The sequence below is a fragment of the Peromyscus eremicus genome, chromosome 1 (assembly GCF_949786415.1).
Source record: "Peromyscus eremicus chromosome 1, PerEre_H2_v1, whole genome shotgun sequence".
NCBI lineage: Eukaryota > Metazoa > Chordata > Mammalia > Rodentia > Cricetidae > Peromyscus > Peromyscus eremicus.
Genome location: NC_081416.1, coordinates 69873226 through 69894785, shown reverse-complemented (window position 1 = coordinate 69894785; position 21560 = coordinate 69873226). Strand labels below are relative to the sequence as shown.

Sequence of the window (21560 nt, the reverse complement as noted above, 5' to 3'; positions counted from 1 at the left end):
TACTAATAAATTCACTCATTTAAAACCAAAAACACAACTATCCTAGACCATTCTCCAGATTATATAGAAAGTGCACACACACGCATACACACACACACACACACACACACACACACACACACACGCACATTATAGACACACTGGTTATTTCTCTAACCCCCTCCATAGCCCTGTGTTGGCTGTGGACCTGCTCCACACAACGTTAAGCAAGCTGCCTAGGGCTCCAGCATCATAACCCCTTTTCTGGAGCCCTTCTGGTTTGCCAGTGCCCTCCTAGATATGGATACAGAAGTAACTACTCTATCCAGAAAGGGTCTGGAGACCTAGGAACCAGCAGAGCCTCCATACCCTCCTGAGGTTGTAATGGATAAGCCCAGATATAACACTGACTTCTACCAGAGAGCATAGGCCCATGGCACATGCTCCTGTTAAATCCAGGGGCAATGAACACTAGTCCCAGAGTCTCAGCCTCAGGGCTCTTTACCTTCTCTTGTCATCTGGTTCTCAGATCTCATCCTGACTGGTTCCTTTTCTACTAGCAGGTTAGACAGCACTGCCTCCCGCCAGCTGTGTAAAGGCCAAAGGGAAGCCCCACAAGCTCACACACCCTCAGGGTCTGCTCCGGGCCCCAGTGGGCCCCTCAAGGGAGTTGGTTTATTAGAATACCAGCTGCTCCAAAGGTCTAACCAAAAATGCACTTTGTACCTTTATCTAAAGCATTCAGACACCTGGACCCAGAAGCCACGTGCAAAGACGTTCCTTCACAAGAACACACAAGTGGAGTGAATAGACAAACTGAGATCAAAGACCTATGAAAACAGTTTGGGAGGCAGCTCAAGGAGGAAAGGGCGACACCAATCCCAGGGCCAAGCCTATCTCTCCCACAGATGTGGGAAAGCACCCACAAGTTCTTCCTCCATAGACATGTAGTCCTTGGACTCTTCTCAGCTATAAACGTCCAGGGAAGCCCCAGCACGCAGAGGCTGCTATCCCTCCTCAAGCATGCGCTGGCAATGTGTGGGTCTCTGTATACCAATGACAGGCCTGCCTGGTGGGAACCCAGGCCCAGGGCCCTACATATGTCCTGGCTGAATCCAGGACCATTCTAAAAAATGTGTATGTGTGTTTTGCCTGGATGTATGTATATGTACCACATGCATACCGGGGCCCCTGGAGACCAGAAGAGGACATCAGATCCCTTGGAACTGGATTTATGGGCAGTTTTGAGCCACCATGTGGGTGTAAGAGCCAAACCTGTGTCCTCTGCAGGAACAGCAAATGCACTTAACCCCTGAGCCATCTCTCCAGGCCCCTAATCCAGGACTCTTTACAAACACATAAGGACTGTTTTAGGCCTGGTTATCAGGCTCCTTGGCAAGTAAGGGCTACCTCCTGACCATACATTACTGCATGGGAGCCAAAGCAGGCAGAAGCACAGAGCCCTATGGGAAGACAGCTGGCCAGTGAGAGGTGCTTGGTGGGACTCCATCCTCGGGACCTGACCTCGGGCGATAGGGTGCACATTCTTCCCAAGGGACTCTCTCCTTTGCCTGTGCCTTGTCCCACCCAGTACTCATGGCCAAGCAGCCTGCCAAGGCAGACAGGCTGAACCAGGGTGGCCTTCTCAGTGTACCTTCCTGGATCTTGGAGGCCTGCCTGGAATTGATGAGGCACTATACATTTGGGCACAACCCCCACTGAGCAATATATTTTTAAACAGTTTCTACACATGTGAGGCCAGAAAATGTCTTCAGTGATGCAGCGGTGTTATTCCAGCTTGTGGCTAATGAAATCTAATAACACTACGTGTAAGCTGTTTTTTATTACCTCTCTAGCTTATTCACCAATTAAACAGGCTTGGCATTACCAAGTTAACTGAGGCTGTGTGTCGTACCCAGAACCTAGGGCTCCATGTTTCCTTGAGAAGACAGTCAATGCTGTCCTCCTATAACCTAGTTCAGTCTATCTGGAGATGGAAACTTCCTCTCCGTATCCAACACACATGTTCAGTTGCTGTCCAGTGAGTAAGTCAGAAAGATCTACCAGGAGGAAGGGCCTCTGTTGGAACCAAGATGGACATCATGGAAGCTCTGTCCCAAGTCAACCCATGGGCACAGGGGTGGCACAAGCACATCACCAACTTGTCCCCAGTTGTCCTGGGTGGGGCCTGGGCTCATCTGTAAAGGTGGCTCAAAATTGTGGCCTCCGAGGCCACCTCAGCTAGACACCTGTACCTTGTCTTCAGTGGGGGGCCGACAGGCTTAGAGCATGAAGAGAACAGAAGGTAACTCCATGAGTAGGAACCATGTCTTTGTTGTAAGTAGGCAGCTCCATGGGGGAAGGGGTAGTGTGGGGAACCTAAGACTGCTCGTTGGTTATACCCGTCTGATGCAGAACAGACACCAGGAGCCTGCCCTGCCCGTCCTGGCTCTGCCCATGGTCTGAAGAATGTGGCCAACCCTGCTGAGACTCCTCCCTCACTAGCAAATAGATCTTCATTTCCTCAAACCAAGTAATAACCAATGTTTTTATATAGAACACCAAAAACTGATACACTATAGCACTGAGCAAGAGGCCTCCCAGATGGGCATGGAGCCAACAGTACCATGATATGCCCACCACAGCCATCCATCCTAGAGTTAATGGTCACAAGGACCAACGTCACACCACAGGCCTCACCATCTTGATCACATCCTAAGACCTCCATAGCAAGAACCAAATGCAGTCAGCCCTCAGGCTCTGACCCTGTCCTGACTTTGGTGTCTAACCCCAAGACCGTCTCATCAGATCAATACGTAAGAGAGGTGTTGGCACGTTGTCAGACTCCAAGGAAAAGAAGACCGAGACAGAGGAACAGAGCGCATGGGAGAGGCTCCTCCTCCAACCATTGCCCAGAGGATACTGATAACAATTTCTTGGTAGTCTAAATGTTCGACAGTTTAATCAAAGGGGCTGATCCCTTCCCACCTTTTCTAAAGTCATTACTCATGGCCCTGATCTAGGGATCAGCATAATCGGGTGACACTGAACACTGGTGTGTGGGTTCCAGGAGAGGAGGTACCAGCAGAGGGTTAGAAGAGGATTAATTAGTGTGTGGTCACACTGGACTCCTAGCCAATGCCTGCCTCTCACCATCTGTCTGCTCCTGTTCCATTAGCAATGAGCTTAACAGGGGAAGAACATGCCTCATTTTAAATGGAGAGAACCAGATACTTAGAAAAAAGAACTTGGAAAAAAAAAATTTTTTTTTTTTTATAGTACTTTCAAAACAAGAAAACTGACTCCTAAACACTTCTGAAAGTATCACTGTGCACTTAACTGGCTGGACCAGGACCAGAAGTCCCAGAGAACAGTGAGATGTGTCTTCTAGAGACTCTTCTAGGTCACCAGGGCACTTACCTGTGCCATCTTGGCAAGGTCCAGAGAAGGCCTTTGCTCCTGCACTTCGTCAGGACGTCGCCGTTTCACGCCAATCTTCTTGTCATTAAGGACACACGGCTGGGAGCGGCTGCGGGCAAGCCCACTGGAGCGTCTTGCCAGCTCTGGCGTTGAGGCAGGTGTGCTGTTGGCTGAAGGGGGACAGTATTCTGGGAAGGAAAACTGCTCATGTGAGCAAGAGAGGGAGCGCTGCAGGTCGAGCCGGCCTCCTCCCGCAGGGTGCGGGTCAGGGCTCCAGGCATCGCCCACCTGTCCACAGGGAGCTGAACCTGGTGCTCCTTGGCAGGGCTGTCCCCCAAGGCGCTGGTGCAGGCTGGACTGGTGGCAAGGTGAGGAGAGCCCATTGGCCCGAGCAGGGAGGCTGAAGCTGGAGCTCCGCTGCATGGGGCTGACACCGTTGGAGTAGCGCTGGACGCTGCCCCCACTGTAGCATCGTCTCTTCTCCACAGGAGTCCAGACTTTGGACCCCAAGGGCCGCCATGACGTCCGGCAGCTGGACATCTCATCAGAGAAGGAGAGTGACCGGCACTGGCGTTTGCTGGGGGGAGCGGAGGGGTTCCCGTTGTGGTCACTGATGCTGAGGTCTTTGATTAGGCTGGTCACTGCACAGGCAGTCACCGCCTCCTGGTGCCACAGGGAGCCATCCTGACACTTATCGGGCAGACACTCCCAGATGCTGGCGCTTGGCTGGTCAATCTGAAGAGGGCATTTTCTGTCCAGGTCTCGCCATCTGTCATTTTCTGGTGCATAAATACAAAGAGAAAACAGGATCTGAGAGGCCTTCCCAACACCCTCTGTTCCTCTACCAACAGCCTGTTTGCTATATAGTACTTTGGCACCAGAAAGGTTCTCATAAATTAGCCAGTTCAACCTTACTTTACAGATGAGTACTGAGGCCCAACATGCTGAGTTGGAAGCAGAACAAGTCCTTGGATCCAGACTCACTCCTGGGCTTTCTGATCCAGCTTTCCTCCCAACATCCCAGGATGGTAGCTTGTCCTGAGCCCTGCCCTGGTCAGTGGCAGGCAGAGTCAGGGGAGCAGTGTAAGTTAGCATATGGCAGAAAACCATGATCAACACGAAGTCTTGGCCACTTCAGATGGTCAAGGTCAAAATGGGGATGGGATACTGCTAGTTTAGCTCATCTGAATTCCATCATCAAAAGGTCTGTTCATAAAAGACACAGAATCGCCAGGCAGTGGTGGTGCACACCTTTAGTCCCAACACTCAGGAGGCAGAAGTAAGTGGATCTCTGTGAGTTCAAGGCCAGTCTGGTCTACAGAGTGAGTTCCAGAACAGACAGGGCTACACAGAGAAACCTTGTCTCAAAAAAAAAAAAAAAAAAAAAAAAGCCAAACCAAACCAAAACAACAACAAACAAAAACAGAAAAAGATACAGAATCTTTCATTGATTTGTTTGCCTTCCACCAAAATCTCCAATAATATCAGCACTGACACCAGCTGCCAATCACAGCACTTTCCTCATGTTCATTGGATTTCTTGCTGAAACTGAGGATAGATAAAGTAGGTGAAATGGATAAGAGTATCATTTAGAGCCAGGTGGTGGTGGTGCACGCCTTTAATCCCAGCACTCAGGAGGTAGAGGCAGGCAAATCTCCATGAGTTTGAGGCCAGCCTGGTCTACAGAGTGAGTTCTAGGGACAGCCAGGGTTACACAGAGAAACCCTGTCTCAAAAAACCAAACCAAACCAAACCAAACAAACAAAAAAGCTATTCAACTTTGTTTGAATGCATGAATCCTTGGGCTGGTCCAGCTGTGGAATGCCTCCAGATCTGAACTTGAACAAATTATTGTTTTTCCACTACAGAATCGGGAGTTTTAGGAGATGCAAAGAGCAGAAGCACACACTGCCAGGAGTTAGCCCTGTCTATCACTGATCATCTGTGTATGTACTATCTGGCATATGTGACAGCTTGAGTCGGGCAGTCAGTGGAACTGAAATAAAGCTGGAAATGGCACGCAGTAGGTATTTTTATGTCCCCACACTCACCCACAGCAATTCAAATCACTCATTGAGCATCCTTTTTGGACCATGACACCCACACAGCACCCTGCATGAAGGACCACCCTGGCCCGGGGCAAGCAACACAGCTATATGACACAGTGAAAACTCAGGCCAGTCTGACTCTGGCCCTGCCTCAAGCAGCTTATGGTGCAGGGAGACGTACAGTTTCAAAAGACCGCTCTATCCCTAGGTGATGCCCACTCCAGGTAACAAAAACAGCGAACTGAGCTCTACAGCACCACGCTGCTATTTCTTCCAGGCAGGACGCTACTCTGGAGCCTAGGGCCGTGAGCCTGTGGCAAACCTGCCTCAGCTTCCCAAGTGATGGAGTGAGATATGAGCCACCAATGACCACACCTGGCTTACAGAGATCACTTCTCTCAAAAGCCACCGTGATACATCCTGGACTGAATGTCACCCAAGGGAAGCCAAACCAAGGCTAGATACAAAGTTTTTTCTTCCCAGACACCCTGCTAAGTCATGAGACAGGTGACCTAAAGGGCTGCAGCCTGGACGAAGGACACAGGACTGCCCAGAGCTATAAGCAGGAGCTAGAGAGACAAAAGACTTATTGAAAGTTTAGCTGGCCGGCCGGAAACCAAGCAGGACTGTGGCTGAACATCCAAAGACCTCAACTCAAAACTCCCAACCCTGAGGGAGGCAACTCTGATACCTATTCCTCTAGGTGAATTTGATAAGTTACTTTCAAATATAAACTTTACAAAAAAAAAAAAAAAAGTCTTTGCAAGCTGCTTATACTGTTCAAGTATGTCTTCAGTACCCGTGGAAAACATTTCCTTCTAGTATTCCATTCCTTTTAAGTGTTCTCCCCTTCTCCAAGTGTGGTGTGTGTATGGTGTGTATGTGTGTGTTTATATGTGGTGTGTGTATGGGGGGATGTGTGCGTGTGTGGTGTTTTTGTGTGTATGTAGTGTTTATATGGGGGGATATGTGTATGTGTGTGTGGTGTGCGTTTGTAGTTGAGTGTGTATATGGTATGTGTGTGTTTCTGTGTGGTGTATGTGTGGTGTGTGTATGTGGTGTGTGTGCATATGTGATTGTGTGGTGTATATGTATGTGTGTTTGCATGGTATTTGCATTGCATGCGTGCGTGCGTGCATGCGTGTAAACCGGAGTGGGACCTCAGGTGTGTGTGTGTGTGTGTGTGTGTGTGTGTGTGTGTGTGTGTGTAAAGCAGAGTGGGACAACCTCAGGTTAATCCTCCCATCTTGTTTGAGACAGTATCTCTTGCTCACTGATGAGTATGTCAGGCTAGCTAGTCAGTGATCTTCCAGATTCCCCACCTCTGTCCCCCATCTTCTGCTAGGGGCCACTAGGACCACAGGCATGAGCTCTTCTGTGTCTGGCTTTTCTGCAGGTTTTTGGATCTGAATTCAGGTCATCAGGCTTGCACAGTAAGTTTCACCCACTGGGCTATCTCCCCACTCAGTGTTTACCATTCTTTAATTTTAATTTGACATTAGTTCAGTGAACCAAAATAATGAATTCCAAACAGAGGAAATATAAACTAAACTGGGCATGGTAATATAAGTCCAGCCTAATCCCAAGAAGTCGAGACAAGAGGACCACCTTGAATGCAAGGTTAGCCTGAGCTATAGAACGAGAAGAAATACAAATTAACACGGATTGTGTCGTGGTTGCCTATTACAGAAGGAGAAAAGTAATCCTAAGCAAAAGTGGAAATCAAATCAAAATGATAACAAATGACAGCAAATCGGTAAGTATAATTAAAATGTCCTACAACAGGTGGCTGGTTAAACAGACTCTAAGGGAATAACACACAGCATGTAGCAGTGCAGTTTCCAGGACTAACGGTCCGCAGGGTGGGAAATGCCAGCGACATGTGGCTAAAGCAGCCGTGTATAAAGCCCTATGATTCCTACATAGTAAAATACATAGTGTGCTACACACGAAATAAAAAGAAACAGACCATAATGCTAATGACTGCTTGTCAGGTGGCTGGTTAACCGACACGTTCTTGGTTGTGTTCCTGTCTGAACATCTCCTATGAGGAACTGTATCGACGAGCATGTGAGAGCTGTGGCTGCTGGGCCCACGGGGCTGTGCTCGGCCTTAGCTCTGGAAAGAAGCCACTCTGGAACCAGGGCCCAAACATCATCTACCGCTGGGCTCTCTCCTCTGGGTTTTCAGGAAGTTGCTGGAACCAACTTCCCTTTGAGGCCACGACACTGAAAACACCACAAGGCTCAGGGGTGTGGCAGGCTGGGGAAGGAACCAGCAGGCCTATCCACAGAAGAGTGAAAGACCAAGATGGCACCACAGCTGGTACTTGGAAGCCCGGGACACAAGACAGAACGTGTCTCAGTCAAATGCAGAGAAAGCCATCAAACAGAAGGGGTCGATCCAATCTACGGAGGGATTTCACTTGATTTTCATTCTGCTGGACTCCCAGCTCTGAAGTAGAACCCAGGGTGGCTTTCTGGGGTCCTCCACAGAGTGTGGTACACAACAGACCTGGGAGAAAGTGGGAGGAAATGAAGGAGGAGGAGGTGACGGAGTGAAGCGGCGGGTGTTTACTGGTTACTTCTTGTCACTGTCCTTAACACAAGCAGGTTCAATCTGGCTGTGCCACAAACCCTCCACCCTACTCTGAGCCACGCACTGGCTACCTATGAAACAGGCAGGCAGGTAGGTAGAGTGGAGTGAAAGCTGTCTTGAAAAAGGAAAGCATTGCTAGTGTGTATCAACAGCAGCCATGTGGCCAGTTGTCCCGTCTGTAGCACAGATTCAACCGTTTCTAGCTTTATCACTTTGAAACGTACAATACAAAAAAGTAAAAACAATCAATGCTATGTTTAGCTCTGGTGTTTCCACCCTTCACTCGGGGTCCAGAAAGCAATTTGTTGGGTCAGGGCAGCGGACAAAAGAACAGGAATAGAGCTGATTTTTAGTGGCAGAGTGCCCTATGTGTGAAGCGCCAATGCTGCAGAGCACAAAGGGCCCTGAGAAGAAGATAGCGGCTGCCTCCACCCTGCCACTCAATATCACCTCTGCACAAACAACTGCAACGCTTTCCAAAGTGACAAAGGCCGTGAGTGCCGAGGAGCCACTGGCCCTTGGTTGGAATCTCAGTTCTGCACATTTCTTAATCTCTCTCAGCTGCTGAGAGAAGAAGACACAGGCCCGGCAAAGCGCCCAGAGCAATCTCTCAGAAGTGGCAGTTGTCAGTGTAATTTTGAAAGGACCGCACCAAAAAACATGCTTGTGTCTGAGATCTGCTCTTCTGTATCTGGTACCAATGTCTGTAGACTCAGGCTGAACAGGGAACCAGTATTTTCTGTACTAGCATTTTCTAGGATATGGTTCCAGGATTGCCTGCTGGATGATGAAAGGAGGAGGTGGAACTGGGAGGTGGTGAGTAGAGATGTAGACTCCTGGTCACTACAAATGTGATTTGTAAGATTGAAGTTGGTGGGTTTGATCTGCTTCTGCTTTGGGCAATTAGAGGACAGCAAACCTATAAAAAAGAATCCCTTTGCTTTTCAAGTCCTTAGAGAGTCACAGGCCAGGTGGGAACTCCCAGGGCTTCCACCCCAAATGGCACACAGCCTACTTTGCCATCCCTATTGCATCAACCTTTGGAAAGATCTTAAAGACCTCCTCAGTGTTCCTAGTGCACCCACGCTTACAAGTGTGAAATTTACACAATGGTGAGAATGTGTGTGAGTGCATGCGTGTGGGGCATACAACGTATCACCCTGCCTATGGATGGGAGGGTGAACCACACACACACAAATATATCCTGGGCCCAGCTCTCCCACAAGTGAGCCACATGACCAAAGTCCCTTCCAAAGTTGAGGCTCAAGGACTGAGCATGAAGTTTCTGACCAGCTACCCTTTGAGACAAGGAAACAGACCCCAAAATCACACTTACAGAACCCAGTCCTGCTGTCCTGACCAGAAAGCAGAGGCTGCTGGGTGCACAGATCTTGAGCTTTAAGAAAGAAAAGCACTTGAAGGAACACAAATAGCATTTGACCTCAAATGTTCTTGTTTCCATTTCTGCACTTAAACTGGGAAATTCCCTGGGGCCCATATTCTTGGGGGACTATAAGACTTCTTATGTTCAAAAGATAGAGGCGTTTTACAGCCTTGGAGATCTCGGTGCTGTTTTCGATACTCTCTTAAAGTGACACGGCCATAACCCAGTATGGTTTCTAGAATAGCTTAAGCAGTTACATACAGAGCCAAGGGGCCCGATTCTTGCAGCCTTCGAGGCCGGGGAGCAAGCCCCGAGGCAGACCTGTGCCTGACTCATTCCTGAACTCCATACCTGTCTACTTACGCTGACAGTGAGGTATGGTCACGTATCCCTGCTTTCCCCAGGTTGTGGTGCTCTAACTTGGCCACAGGGCTGCAAGGACTGTCTGTTCTGAGTAGAAGCTCACCAACTCCTTAAAGAACTGATGTCTTTCTGAAGGCAGCTTTGCTAAACTAATCTTTTGATAAGAACATTGGAGGAAAAGCTAAGCAATAACTCGAGCTTCCCCACGAGGTCTCATCTGGGTAGTTGGTTGGTTTATCTTGTTTTTAAAGACAGAGTCTCACTCTATAGATCAGGTTGACTTGAAACTCACCATACTACCCAGGCTAGATTTGAACTTGCTGCAATCCTCCTGTCTGAGCCTCTCAGATGATGGGATTACAGTCATCATGCCTGGCTTTCTCATCTGCTTTAATGAAGTGTAGGGCCTCTGTCGCCAGAATGGAAACTTACTAGCAGCTGAGTCAGGAAGAAAGGCTCCTGAGCCTCTCTGCTACAGCCTCTGGCCCTGCTGTGTTTTAGGGACAACGGAACAAGACACCAAGTTCATCTCACAAGGACCTCCCACAGACAAAGGGTTAGGATGGCTGAAGGTAACATCCTACTGGGTCTCCTCGGGAAACAGGAGGAAGGCTGACCTGTGGGCTCTGAAGAAGTAACAAGGGTCAGGGTGCAGAATGGCTACCAGGGCCTTTGCCTCGCCGGTAGGGCAGGGGCTGCAAACGGCAGCCGTCACAGCTCGTGGCAAGCCTGTGGTCATGGGAAACGTGACCTAGTGTGACCACTAAGACAGAAAAACTGCCCCAGGCTGAATGTTGGAGGCACAGGCCCCTGTTTCCTCACGTGTACAAGGTGGTGTGGACTGGAGTCCTGACAATCCTTTCAACTCTGACAGGGGCCGACAACTTCACCCCCAAGCTCCCAGGCACACATACAAACGTGGGGGAAACTAGTATTCTCTATAGCAGCAAAACTCCAAAGGGTAGAAGGCCAGCTTGGTTCTGTTTCTTGTTTTGTTTTGTTGGTTCTTTTCAAGACAGGGTTTCTCTGTGTAGTTTTGGTACCTGTCCTGGATCTCACTCTCTAGACCAGGCTGGCCTCGAACTCACAAAGATCCTCCTGCCTCTACCTCCTGAGTGCTGGGACTAAAGGCGTGCGCCACCGCCGCCCGGTGTTTTTTTGATTCTGTCCTGTTTTCGGTATAGGCGGAGCATGTGAGATAGACAGTTCTCGAAACTATGCACACAGGCTGGGTGCCTTTGTATCAGATGAGGGAACTGTCATTAGATGCAATACCTACCGAAATGGGGTCCTGGTTGAAACTGAGAGGGAATATGAACATGTACCCTAAGCAACTGTTTATCTCCTGGGTCATCACAGCAATCTCTACACTGGTGAAACTCGGCTTCAGAATAGTGCCATGTGTCCTCTAGGCACACCCAGTTGGCAAACAGCAGAACCCAGACCTCTGCTCTGCGGGCCCACAGCCATACTCCTGTGAGTAGGACAGGCTGTTCCTGACTTACCCACTGCCCTCCCTTTTCCACTAAGAGGCCAGCACCCAAAGATAGTGCAGTAGCTATTCTCGGGCCCCCTTCCTCACCTCCATGAGAAGGCAGCCCAGGGGAGTCTCTCTTCACTGAAACAGCTATCCTGTGCCAACTCCATCCCATCTACTTCCACTCTGTACTTTATCCTACACACACTGTCTGGAACCAATAAAAGGTACATGGAAGAACTGAAGGCACTGTATGGCTTTCAAAATCACATACATATGTAACCACAACAAAGGTACATTTAAAATGTAAAGAGTTAGGTTTTTAAGCAGACATATGTACTTGTATGCGGATGTCCTTTTTCACTGGAAACAAATTGTATGCTAGCCTGTATTAGTTCACAAGCAGTTTCTTCTAGGAGGCCCTGGCTCAAGGATCAGATTCAAAACGGCACAAAATCCTGGGCTGAGGAGCTCTGGTATTGTTTTTGGTGTTTTTCATTTTGTTTTGGTCATTCAACTGCAAGGGAAACTGTCTAGCCCTGAATGCCAGCTTCTCTACACAGGTACAATCACGGGCCACTTTCAGTGACCAACTGGGGCTGAGTTAAGAGACCTAAGGCTACTCAATCTCAACATGAAATCTCTTCAGCCCTACGCAGCTCAACACAGACAACTGGTTTCCCTAGGAACTCCATTCAGAGAGCGCCTCCGGGAACAACCCTTCTATGTACAGAGTAGCCGTTAACAGCCGAGTAATTAAACACTGGAAGTAGGGATATAATTAAAATGCTGACAAACCTGAACCAGAGTGGCACAAGTTGGGCCGCTATAATGTTTTTACAATTCCTTTTTATACATAATGTATGATCCTTCTGCTCAAGTTTCCTCTGTGTTCCTTGCCTCTGAAATAATTTACATTAATAAATAATTTATTACCATAACTCCTGAAGTAATTATGGGTTTTCATCCTTTTTTTTTTTTTTTTTAAAGCATATGAATTGTTTTGTTCTCTGTCCACTGACTTGTATTTACAAGATTTTTCCTAGTGGCCTTTTGGGAATAATTGGTGTTGTCTTTGCTTTCTCACATTTTATGTGATTTCTAATCTCCTGGCCTGAGTGGTAAGAAAGATAGAATGTGTGGTGTCTACCATCCTGACGAAAATAGGGCTTAGTTAGTGGCTGCGATTAGCCAACAGTAATGAATGGGGTCTGCACTCACCCCACTTGCCCTGTTTTATATAAAAAGAAAAAAGAAAGAAAGGAAAGAAAAGAAAAGAGAAGCTGGCACACCTGTGACCTCAAGCAAGCATGAAGTCGCATCTCCCAGAGGGTCACAGGCTCAGGCTAAGACTTCCCATGCAGCCCCTGCTTCACGGAATCCAGGACACCCCTCCCACGTTTCCTGAACCCACCAGAAGTAGGTGTAAGGAACAGTGCAGCTCCCAGGCCAGATGGCAGGCCGGGAGCTGCCACTCAACTCATGTCTTGAGTAGATGCCTCTCCCGCGAGAGCCGCCTGCATGGGAAGTCCTGCCTCAGCACAGAGGTGGGTGGGAAGATCTGAGGGTGAGAAAAGCCCCTGGCATCTGCTGGAAGGAGCTGGCCTGCCACCTAAGAAGGAGCCTTCAGCTGGGGACAAAGCAGGGGCACAGGGCTGGGCTGTTTCGTCTCGTGTCTCCTGTCCACAACTAACCCAGATTTGTTCTCTCCCTCACTTTAGGAAAGTGTAAAAATACTTTGTATCAAGTTCCCAAATCGAGGTGGGGCACAAGGGTAGGGAAGGGTCTGGTATCCAGTTCACAATCGCAAGAATGAAGTATTTTAAAAAATAAAACAGCCCATCCATTGTTAAGAGCACTTGATTCTACTATGCTGGACTGTAAGTTGGCACCGAGGCAGTTCAGCCACCCACAAGGGTGGCATTCTGTGAAGAAGCAGTAACCCAGTGCTGCTCTCCGAGCCCTGGTGCTCTTACTGGCTTTTCTTCAGGGCACCTAGGAAGCCCCCCACTGGTTCCCAGCTAGGAACCTGGAATGGGGTTAAGAGGGAAAACCCTGAGTCACAAAGGTTTGTCTGCAGGAGCCTGGGCTGGGGTGGTGATTATGACAATTGATATTTTATCTTTGCTCAGCACTGTCCAGCCCTGGAAGGGCCAAAAACCCTCTTGAAAAGTCTGGCCAGCCCCTCAGGGTGTTCTCTTCCCTGCTATTGAAAAGTGGGCACATCCAAGATGAGATCTCCCTGCCTGGGGTGCACTCCCAGTGGGCCACAGTGACCGAACAAGGCAAGGCCTCAAACTGCTCCATTCATGGAATCAATGGGCTGGAGAGCTGATGGGAGCTACCTGCTCCAACTCACAGGGAAGTAGGGAGGCCTCTGACTGCTGAGACCCCTGGCTCAGCAGCTGCTGGAATGGACAGAAGGTGGGAGCACCTCCTACCCACAGGAGCTATGCTTTGCCAGAAGAAGAGATCAAGGAATGGGAAAACGGATTCTACCACTCAATGGCTCTACTGGCCTCCCCAATCTTGGCACATGGACAGCATACTGTCTATGGCTCTTGTTCCTCCGTTAGACATAAAGTTCCTTTTGGGTTAAGAAAGGGTCTCGTTCATTCTTCCCAGCATTAAGTACCTAGAACATGCTAAATGCTCACTGAAAATCTATGAGAACAAGCCCCTGAAGGCCCTTGTGGTGAATGAAAGCCCTGGTAGCACATGTCACACGGGGCACAGCTCTCCTGAATCAAGGAAAGCTGAGCAGCAGGCCGATGAGGGGCAGGGAGCTGGAGAAGCAGAGTGCACAGGCATCTCCAGCATCTAAGAAGCTACCCCTGCATCGCCTCTGAGTGGCGGGACTTCAGCACTGTTCTGGAGAAGTGCGAGCCAGTAGGCAGCCAGTGAGGCTCGGATAGGGCTTCCAGAAGAGTCAACCTGTAAACACAGACTGGCACTTCCTCCAAACCCTGTGCTACCTTGGACAGAAAGCAGGCTGTGTACCTAATAGGCTCAGGCAGCCAGAGGATCCTGGACAACCTGGGCTGCTGACTGCTGATCACCCATCTCCTTCTCCAGGCCTCTACTCTGGCCCCATGGGCAACTCTGTCACTTATACCCACCCCCAAAGGAAGCCGCTGTGGTCCCTCTTTTGAGGAACAGTATCTTCAGCTGAGGTCTCAGTCCTCTTTGCAACTACTTCTGTGGTGTGCTCTCTTGTGCCAGTCATCACGGGCGTTCTATCACACAGTCCTCACAACAAACCCACAACTGCTGTGCTGCAGATGAGGAAATCGAGGCTCAGAAGTTACAAAGTTCACCTCTAACGAGGCTTGCCACAGACCAGACCCATTAGAGTCAGCTTTACATAGAGACCCACAGTGGAGGGCCAGGGAAGCCTAACAGAACAGCCTTGCAATGGAGGCCTGCCATCCTCCTGACACAGGTTCCAGGTCTGACTCTGTTGGAGATAAGTCTGGAGTGAAGGTTGGCCATGCATGACACCCTCCATGACAAAGCAAGGCAGCTCAGTTGTGAACCTGTTTCAGGATGCAGGAAGTACCGCAGGCTTCTGTGACATCGAATGGTATTGGTGGTGGTGATAGGGGAAGATGAAAGCCTTTAACCACCAAAGAAGTATACAGTCATATGAGGATAGGCTATAGAAACGTGTTAGCCAGGTGACTTCCCCGTTTCAATGTCCTCTAGGCAGCAGTATCAAAAAAGACAGCCAGCTTCCCCTGCACTATAGCATATATTAAAGAGAAAATAACTGTCCTTCTCTGCCACCTGGTCTAATTCTATTTCCTAGGAGATCTTTCAGAGAGTCACCGGGCCTCAGTTTCCCCTAGTATAAATAAGCACCTGCCTGGCTCTGAAGCTGCAAACAATGTGTGTGGCAGTATTTAACAAGATGGACCCAGGTCCCCTGTGCACTCACAGTCTTATCTATGGGAAGTGCTTTGAAATCAGAAAAAGAAACCACTGGACACAGAGAAAGAAGGGTGACGATAACCTCATATGGCCCTATAAGGCACTGAGTCTGAAATCCCACAATGGCTATTCCATCACTGAGGTCTGGTCTCCAATTCAACATAGGTGGCACAGAATCCATCTGCAGAGTGCCAAAAAGTGCATGTAACCAATATAACCATCCTTTCTTCCCTTTACAAGAAACAGCATCACATGTGCACAGAAACACGAGACCAAGCAGCTTACTGGACAGGCTATTTGCCATATAAACCAAGAGTCTTCACAAGGTTCCTGACCTCTCTTCTCTCTAGTTCCCTTCTGGGACTATCCTAAGAAATAAAACAAAAGACAAAAAACTCAGACTGAGAGAACCTCTGGGCATTACAACTGAAAATTCAACAGCTCCTTTACCCCATGACGTAAGAATTACATCCCCCCAGGACATTTTAACACGCCCACTCAGTGCAGTACTACACAGCATTAAGATGCAGGACCTGGTCATTTGCATGCTGTAGGATAGAGTGTAAAACCAAACACAGTCTATAAAATTATATGTTCATGGTGGACTTGGCTATGTAAAATATGCAACACACACACATACACACAAACACACAATATCACTGAGAACCAGAATTCAATGGATTTTTACTTCCTATCTTATGGTATATTTTCTGAATGGAAAAACAAAATCACCATGAATTACTTAATGATCAGCCAGAACTCAATGCTGGAGTTAGAAATGGTGCCAATAAACCATATACCAGTGCCCCTCACTCTCACGCCCAGCACCCTGTTGGTCCACTCCAGCACTGGGGACTGAAATAGTTAAAGACAGAAGAGAGTCTCTCCAGGACTACTCTGGAGTCTCACCTGGCTAGAAGGACTAGAAGAGGATGCCCATGCTGTGGAGCTACTCACCCATAATTCCACAGGAGAGAAGGGTAGGTCCTTGACTCATCTTCTTTGGCGTGTGCTGCAAACAACCAGAAAAGCTATTCAGTCTTCACGTCATCAGAAGCACGTTTGCACATGACTCTGAGCTGAGCTCACGACAATGAGATCTTTCTAAAGTCACAACTGCAGGGGGATCTACCCTTTGTCAGCATCACGTTGAGGAAAGGGAAAGAAAGTAGCCCAAGAGACAAGATCTGCACTTTGCCTGGACTTTGCTCCAAGGCTCCAAAGCTACAGACAGAGCAGGCTAATACAAAGCGCCTGTGACTGCTGACAAGAGGGACTCTCTCCACAGACGGTATAGGGGAGTTTTGATGCAATGACGGAACCAAACTTTACTAGGGGCTAGAAAGAAATTTGGAGAGGTGGGCCTCCTAGGAGTGAGGAGCAATGGACCCCGACCTACTCCCTGATGGCTCCCCAGGGGATAGAGACAGTATCCTCCACTACCCAGAAGGGAATGCTACAGTGAAGCTGCCAATCATTCTCTCTAAGCACAAGACACTCACTGGTTCTATCAGGTCTCAACCTGAGAGTTACGGTTTTCAACTCCTGAGCACTGCATGTCACTGGGCTCCCCGCTCCACTGTGAACGTTTCTGCCTTCCCTCACAATCCACACCTACCTCAGCTGAATACCAGATGAAAAAGAAGCTGAGAATGCACAGCTACTAGACAGCAAGTGGAGCACAGAATACTCTGGGGGCTCTTGTGCTGTCCAGCATCAAAGTCAAGTGGCCTATTCAGAAGGCCAGTGAGGAGCAGATATCTCAGTCAGGACCCCGAGAAGGTCTGCCTCATGTATTCCAGAGACTGGCTCTCTCCCTCCCGCACGATCAGTTACAAGTACACTCAAGTCTACAGGAACTGACAGTTATCTGTATTCAGGCTGTGCTAGGGGTTGATCGTGCAATGGGAAATGAAGTTCTCAGCCTATTACACAGGCTTCTAGCTTCTGAGAGGAGCTCCAGTCCCCTACCACATGACAGAAAGAGGCAGGGTTTCTAGGGTGAGAAATGGGTGGGAGCTTGGGCTCTGGCTCATCAAGTCCCAGGAGGAGGGTGGGGCCGACTAGCAACACCTGGCCCACCCAGATAAGGTGGCTGGCGCCTGGCACCAGCTTCCTCACCCCATCCCCAGTGCTCAATTTGGGGACCTCTGCTCTTGGCCAGCAGTGCATTTATCTCAGAGAGGTTTAAAGGGCAGGATGGTCCTTCCCAGCCTGAAGACACAGAAGAGAAGAAGAGCTCCAACCTCAAAGAGGACAGTCACACAGACAACTCCCTCCATTACATAGAGATGGACTTGGGGGTGGGGTGCAGGGCATGTGTGAAGTGGGTAGAGATCAAAGCTAGTTTCCAGAGGAACATCTGAGCTGGTGTTGATAGACAGGAGGGTTATTGATGATAGACAGCCCTTTTCCAGGCCTCTTCTTGGCTTAAAACAGTCTTTAACATTACCAGGCCAGGTCACCCTCTGGTATGTAACTGTCTTATAGCCACCCACTGTAATATCTAGAAAGAGTTAAAAAAGAGCTGTACCTGCCTCCATCTTAGCTAACATGGCTAGTGCTGCAGGATGTGCAGCTGGAAGCCACACCAAAGTCACCCAGTAGGGAACAGGTGACACACAGGAGAGCCTGCCATCAGGGCTCCACACACACAACCAAGTGGAGAAGCCTACAGAACCCAGGCAGGCCCCTTACTCTCCAGGGAAGGGTTCTGAGAAGGAACGGGGATTGCCTCCTGCTGGGGTGCCTTGCCGGCCAAGGGAAACAAGGTCTCAGTGCTCATGAGGTACCCAGGCTCAAGGACAACATCCACTCGGGTAGGTCCTAGTCAGCTCTACCCAGAGCACCCATGCCAGTGTCAACCAGATGGGCTAGGAGCCCACTGAAGCTATACCAAGACAGAGAGCACAGAAAGCTGAGAGAACAGGAAGGCTGGCATAGTGAGTGTGCATTATGAGCACACAGGTGTCACAGGCAGGGCCTGGGGCTTCACATGCAGAAGCAGGAAGCAGAGTACAGCCACCTGTACCTTGTCAGGAGGGGAAAGCTCAAGTTCTGTTCATTCCACTGAGTTGGCCCTGAGCACCTGCTTCTAAACCCTGTCTCACCCTGGCCCTGGTCTTTCTGGGCCTGATCCACACACTCTTCTACAGCCTGTGAGTTTTCCATCTTTATTCAGCAGTATTCAATTTCGTTTGAGCAGATTGGAGATGACCCTGTCAAATTAAGAATCCTAGGGCTAGAGATGGTTCAGCAGTTGAGATCACTGGCTACTTTCCAGAGGACCAGGGTTCAATTCTAGCACCTAATTGGCTTACAACCATCTGTAACTTTAGTCCCAAGGAATCTCACACTCACTTCTGGCCTCCATAAGCACTAGGAATATACATGATGCACACATATATATGTGGGCAAAACATCCACACACATGAAATTTAAAAAAAAAAAAAAGAGGAACCTTGATTAGCTTCACATTGGATCTCAAGCTAGGACCAGGGCCCTGTCTTCTGAGCCCTAATTCTGAAGTGAAGCAGAACTTCATAAGCACCAGAACATCTCATCCTTAGCCTCCCAGGGTGGAAGGACCAAGAACACCCTGATTCCTGGCAGGTTTGCTTGGGGACTTCACATGGGCAAAAACGACATCCAGGAGTTTCTGGCTCCAAGATGATACAGCCTTCTTATTTCCAGTCTACCAAGAACACAATAAAATTCCCACTGCTCATGCCGCTCTTGCAGCCAGGCTTCTTACACTTCAGATCTTCTATTCCCAGAGCAGGAAGAAGGGATAAGAGAATGCTGTGCCAAGCCAAGGTCCAGCAGCCCCAAAGGGACTCTGCTGTGAGGCCCCCCCAAGACTTCCGGAATCTGCAAAAGAGTGAGCTCAACTGCAGGCTGAGGTCTACAGGGAAGGAAGCCGAGAGCATGTTTCCTCTTTGCACGCCTCGCTCTTTGTGCCTGAACCCACCAGGGCTGTCTCAGTGAGACGATTCACGTCACAAGAGGAGTCTTTGGAAACAGGTCCTGGTAGGAAAGACAAAAGCTGGAAATCAAATTGAGGCTTCAGGGACATCTGTCTGACTAAAGAAGGCCCTGCCTTCAATAAAGACCCAATTAAGGCTCCAAAGGAGAAGCTGGCAAACACGGAAAATGCCAGGCCTTACCCGTGGCTTTCACAACTCTCTTCAGAGGTTACTGCCTTATATAACTGAGCCACTTTTTCCTTTTGCTGACACAGTACCCAGGGAGCCACAGTGTGAAGGGGAGATGCTCATATCACATACTAAGAACAGGCACAGTATCATGCCTACCTCTCAAACAGAACTAAGTAAGACCGAACAGCAGGAAGCAGAGAGGAATCCAGGCCAAACAAGATGAAGAGAAGCTGAGAAGGGACAGTGCAATGGAGGGAAGTGTTCGAAGATGCCGGTGCAGCCCTGACTTCAAAGCTGAGACGGGCACAGGGACCTCTAGGGTGCATACGTCTACCCAGGGTGAAACACACCAGGCTTCAGCTAGACTATGGCCAGCCAGAGACTCTGGTTGGAGCTGTCGAGGCCATTATGCCAGGTTGGCCTGACAAGGAATATGAGAATTCCCTGTGCCTAGATAGCTGGCCAAGGCTTAATGTGGCTACCAACTTCAGACTGGGCAAACGCCTTCGCGCTGGCGCTCTAATGCGGGGTGCAGAAGCCAGTGCCTCTTCTACTACGTGCATGCTTTGGGGAAAAGCAGGCAGTCTATAGTTATATACTGTTCTCTGCCCGGGGCAGCCAGCTGCCTGTCTCCTCTGATCTCCGGGATTTAGAGAAGGCTGGAAGAGAAAGTTGGCCTGGCCAAAGAAGGTGGTTGCTTTGGAAACAGGAACAGGCTCTTGGCCTGCATGAAGACAAATGGGCAGGAGCTGGGGGAGTTCGGTGCTCCAGGGTCAAACATCTGGGCTGCTTTCCAGTGACAGTGGCTAATGTTAGAACATGAGAAGGAAAAGCCCTCTGGGCAGAGGAAAGCAACCCAGAACACTGAAGAAAGAGGACCAGGAATGGTCACGGCTACCTAGTACGCAAGGCATGCCAGGGCTGTGAGCACAGCCCATCCCCATGCCTACCACTCCCAGGGAAGTGGGTCCCCCCCCCCCCCCAGAAGGAACGTGCTAAGCACTTGTCAGCTCTTGTTCTTTTTCCTGCACCTTCCTTGGGAGTAGGGCCAGTCACCTTTGTCACCAGAACTAGGGTTTTGCTGTTCTGAGACAGGTTCTCATGCTGCTCAGGCTGGCCTCTAACTAGCTTTGTAGCAAAAGCTGGTCTTGAACTTCTGATCCTCCTGCTTCCACCTCCCAAGCACTGCAGTCACAGGTATGTGCCACTAGTTCTTTCAGAAGGGAAGGAGAGGGTGACTGTGAAAGGGCAGGGACCACCACACACAGCTCCTCTTGTTCCTCACCAGGATGCAGGACAGTGGCTGGGAGAGCTCCAGGGTCCCAGAGCCTAAGGAACCTTCTAGCTACATGTCTCAGGCCTTTCCTCTGGTGACTAGGAAGAGCCCAAGGGCCATATAACACACCTCAGAAAGCTGCTCCTGCCACCTCAAAGGCTCCCAGCCTCCCTAGAATCCCGGTTCCTTTTGAAATCTTAGCCTCCGCTTTTGTTATCTTCTTGGTCTAACTAGAAAGCAAAAGAGAAACTGTTTCCCACCTTTTCTGTGTTAACTGGTGGCAGTTTGTGAGAAGATGATGTTACCAATGTTGCATGTGAAGCAGGACCCCAACAACATCCTCTGTTGCTCACAGAGGGGATTGGTTGACCTCAGACTCTGTCTCAGGGAGGTCATCACCAGATTGACACTATTTGGATCTTCAGGTACTTACAGAACTTTTCTCCTTGAGGTGGCCACGACCTTCAGATTTGGCAGTGCAGAAGGGTACTGACCAGACCATGCGCTCCCATACTTAATTCTCTGAGCCACAGTTCCCGTCCATCTAAGGGACAGAGACAGATGCACCTTTGCCCTTGCCTGAACATCTTCCATGGTACCCTCCACACCTTCTATGGCCAACACCTGTGTTGAACCAGGCCCAGAATGTAACCAACAGTCAGTATGTGAGATGTCAACAAACTCACAGACAAGAAGAGCTCTCTCCAAAGAGGACACCCCTTACCACTGACCTGCTATCTGGAGCAGAGGGGAGAAGACAGATGGTTCTGGGCCTAGACAGGCCACCAGCAAAGAGCAGAAGGAAGAAAGCTGCTCTCTAGAGGGGAACAGAGGTCGGAAGACAAAGCCTGGGCCTCGGAGCTAGAGAGCAGAGAGTGAGCCCTGAGGGAGGGATGAGTATGCCGGTCCTTCTGTCCTAGAAAGACAG

General features: G+C 49.3%; 1 protein-coding gene across 1 annotated transcript in view; it reads right to left on the bottom strand.

Moving 5' to 3' along the window:
* Window positions 1-21560, bottom strand: part of Fam53b (family with sequence similarity 53 member B) — a 61921-nt gene that overhangs the window by 38161 nt on the left and 2200 nt on the right. The window contains exons 2-3 of the mRNA XM_059265375.1: window positions 16157-16211; window positions 3400-4178 (exon numbers count right to left, since the gene is read on the bottom strand). Of these exons, the coding sequence (XP_059121358.1) occupies window positions 3400-4178; window positions 16157-16211 (834 nt within the window). The remainder of the gene's footprint in view (window positions 1-3399; window positions 4179-16156; window positions 16212-21560) is intronic.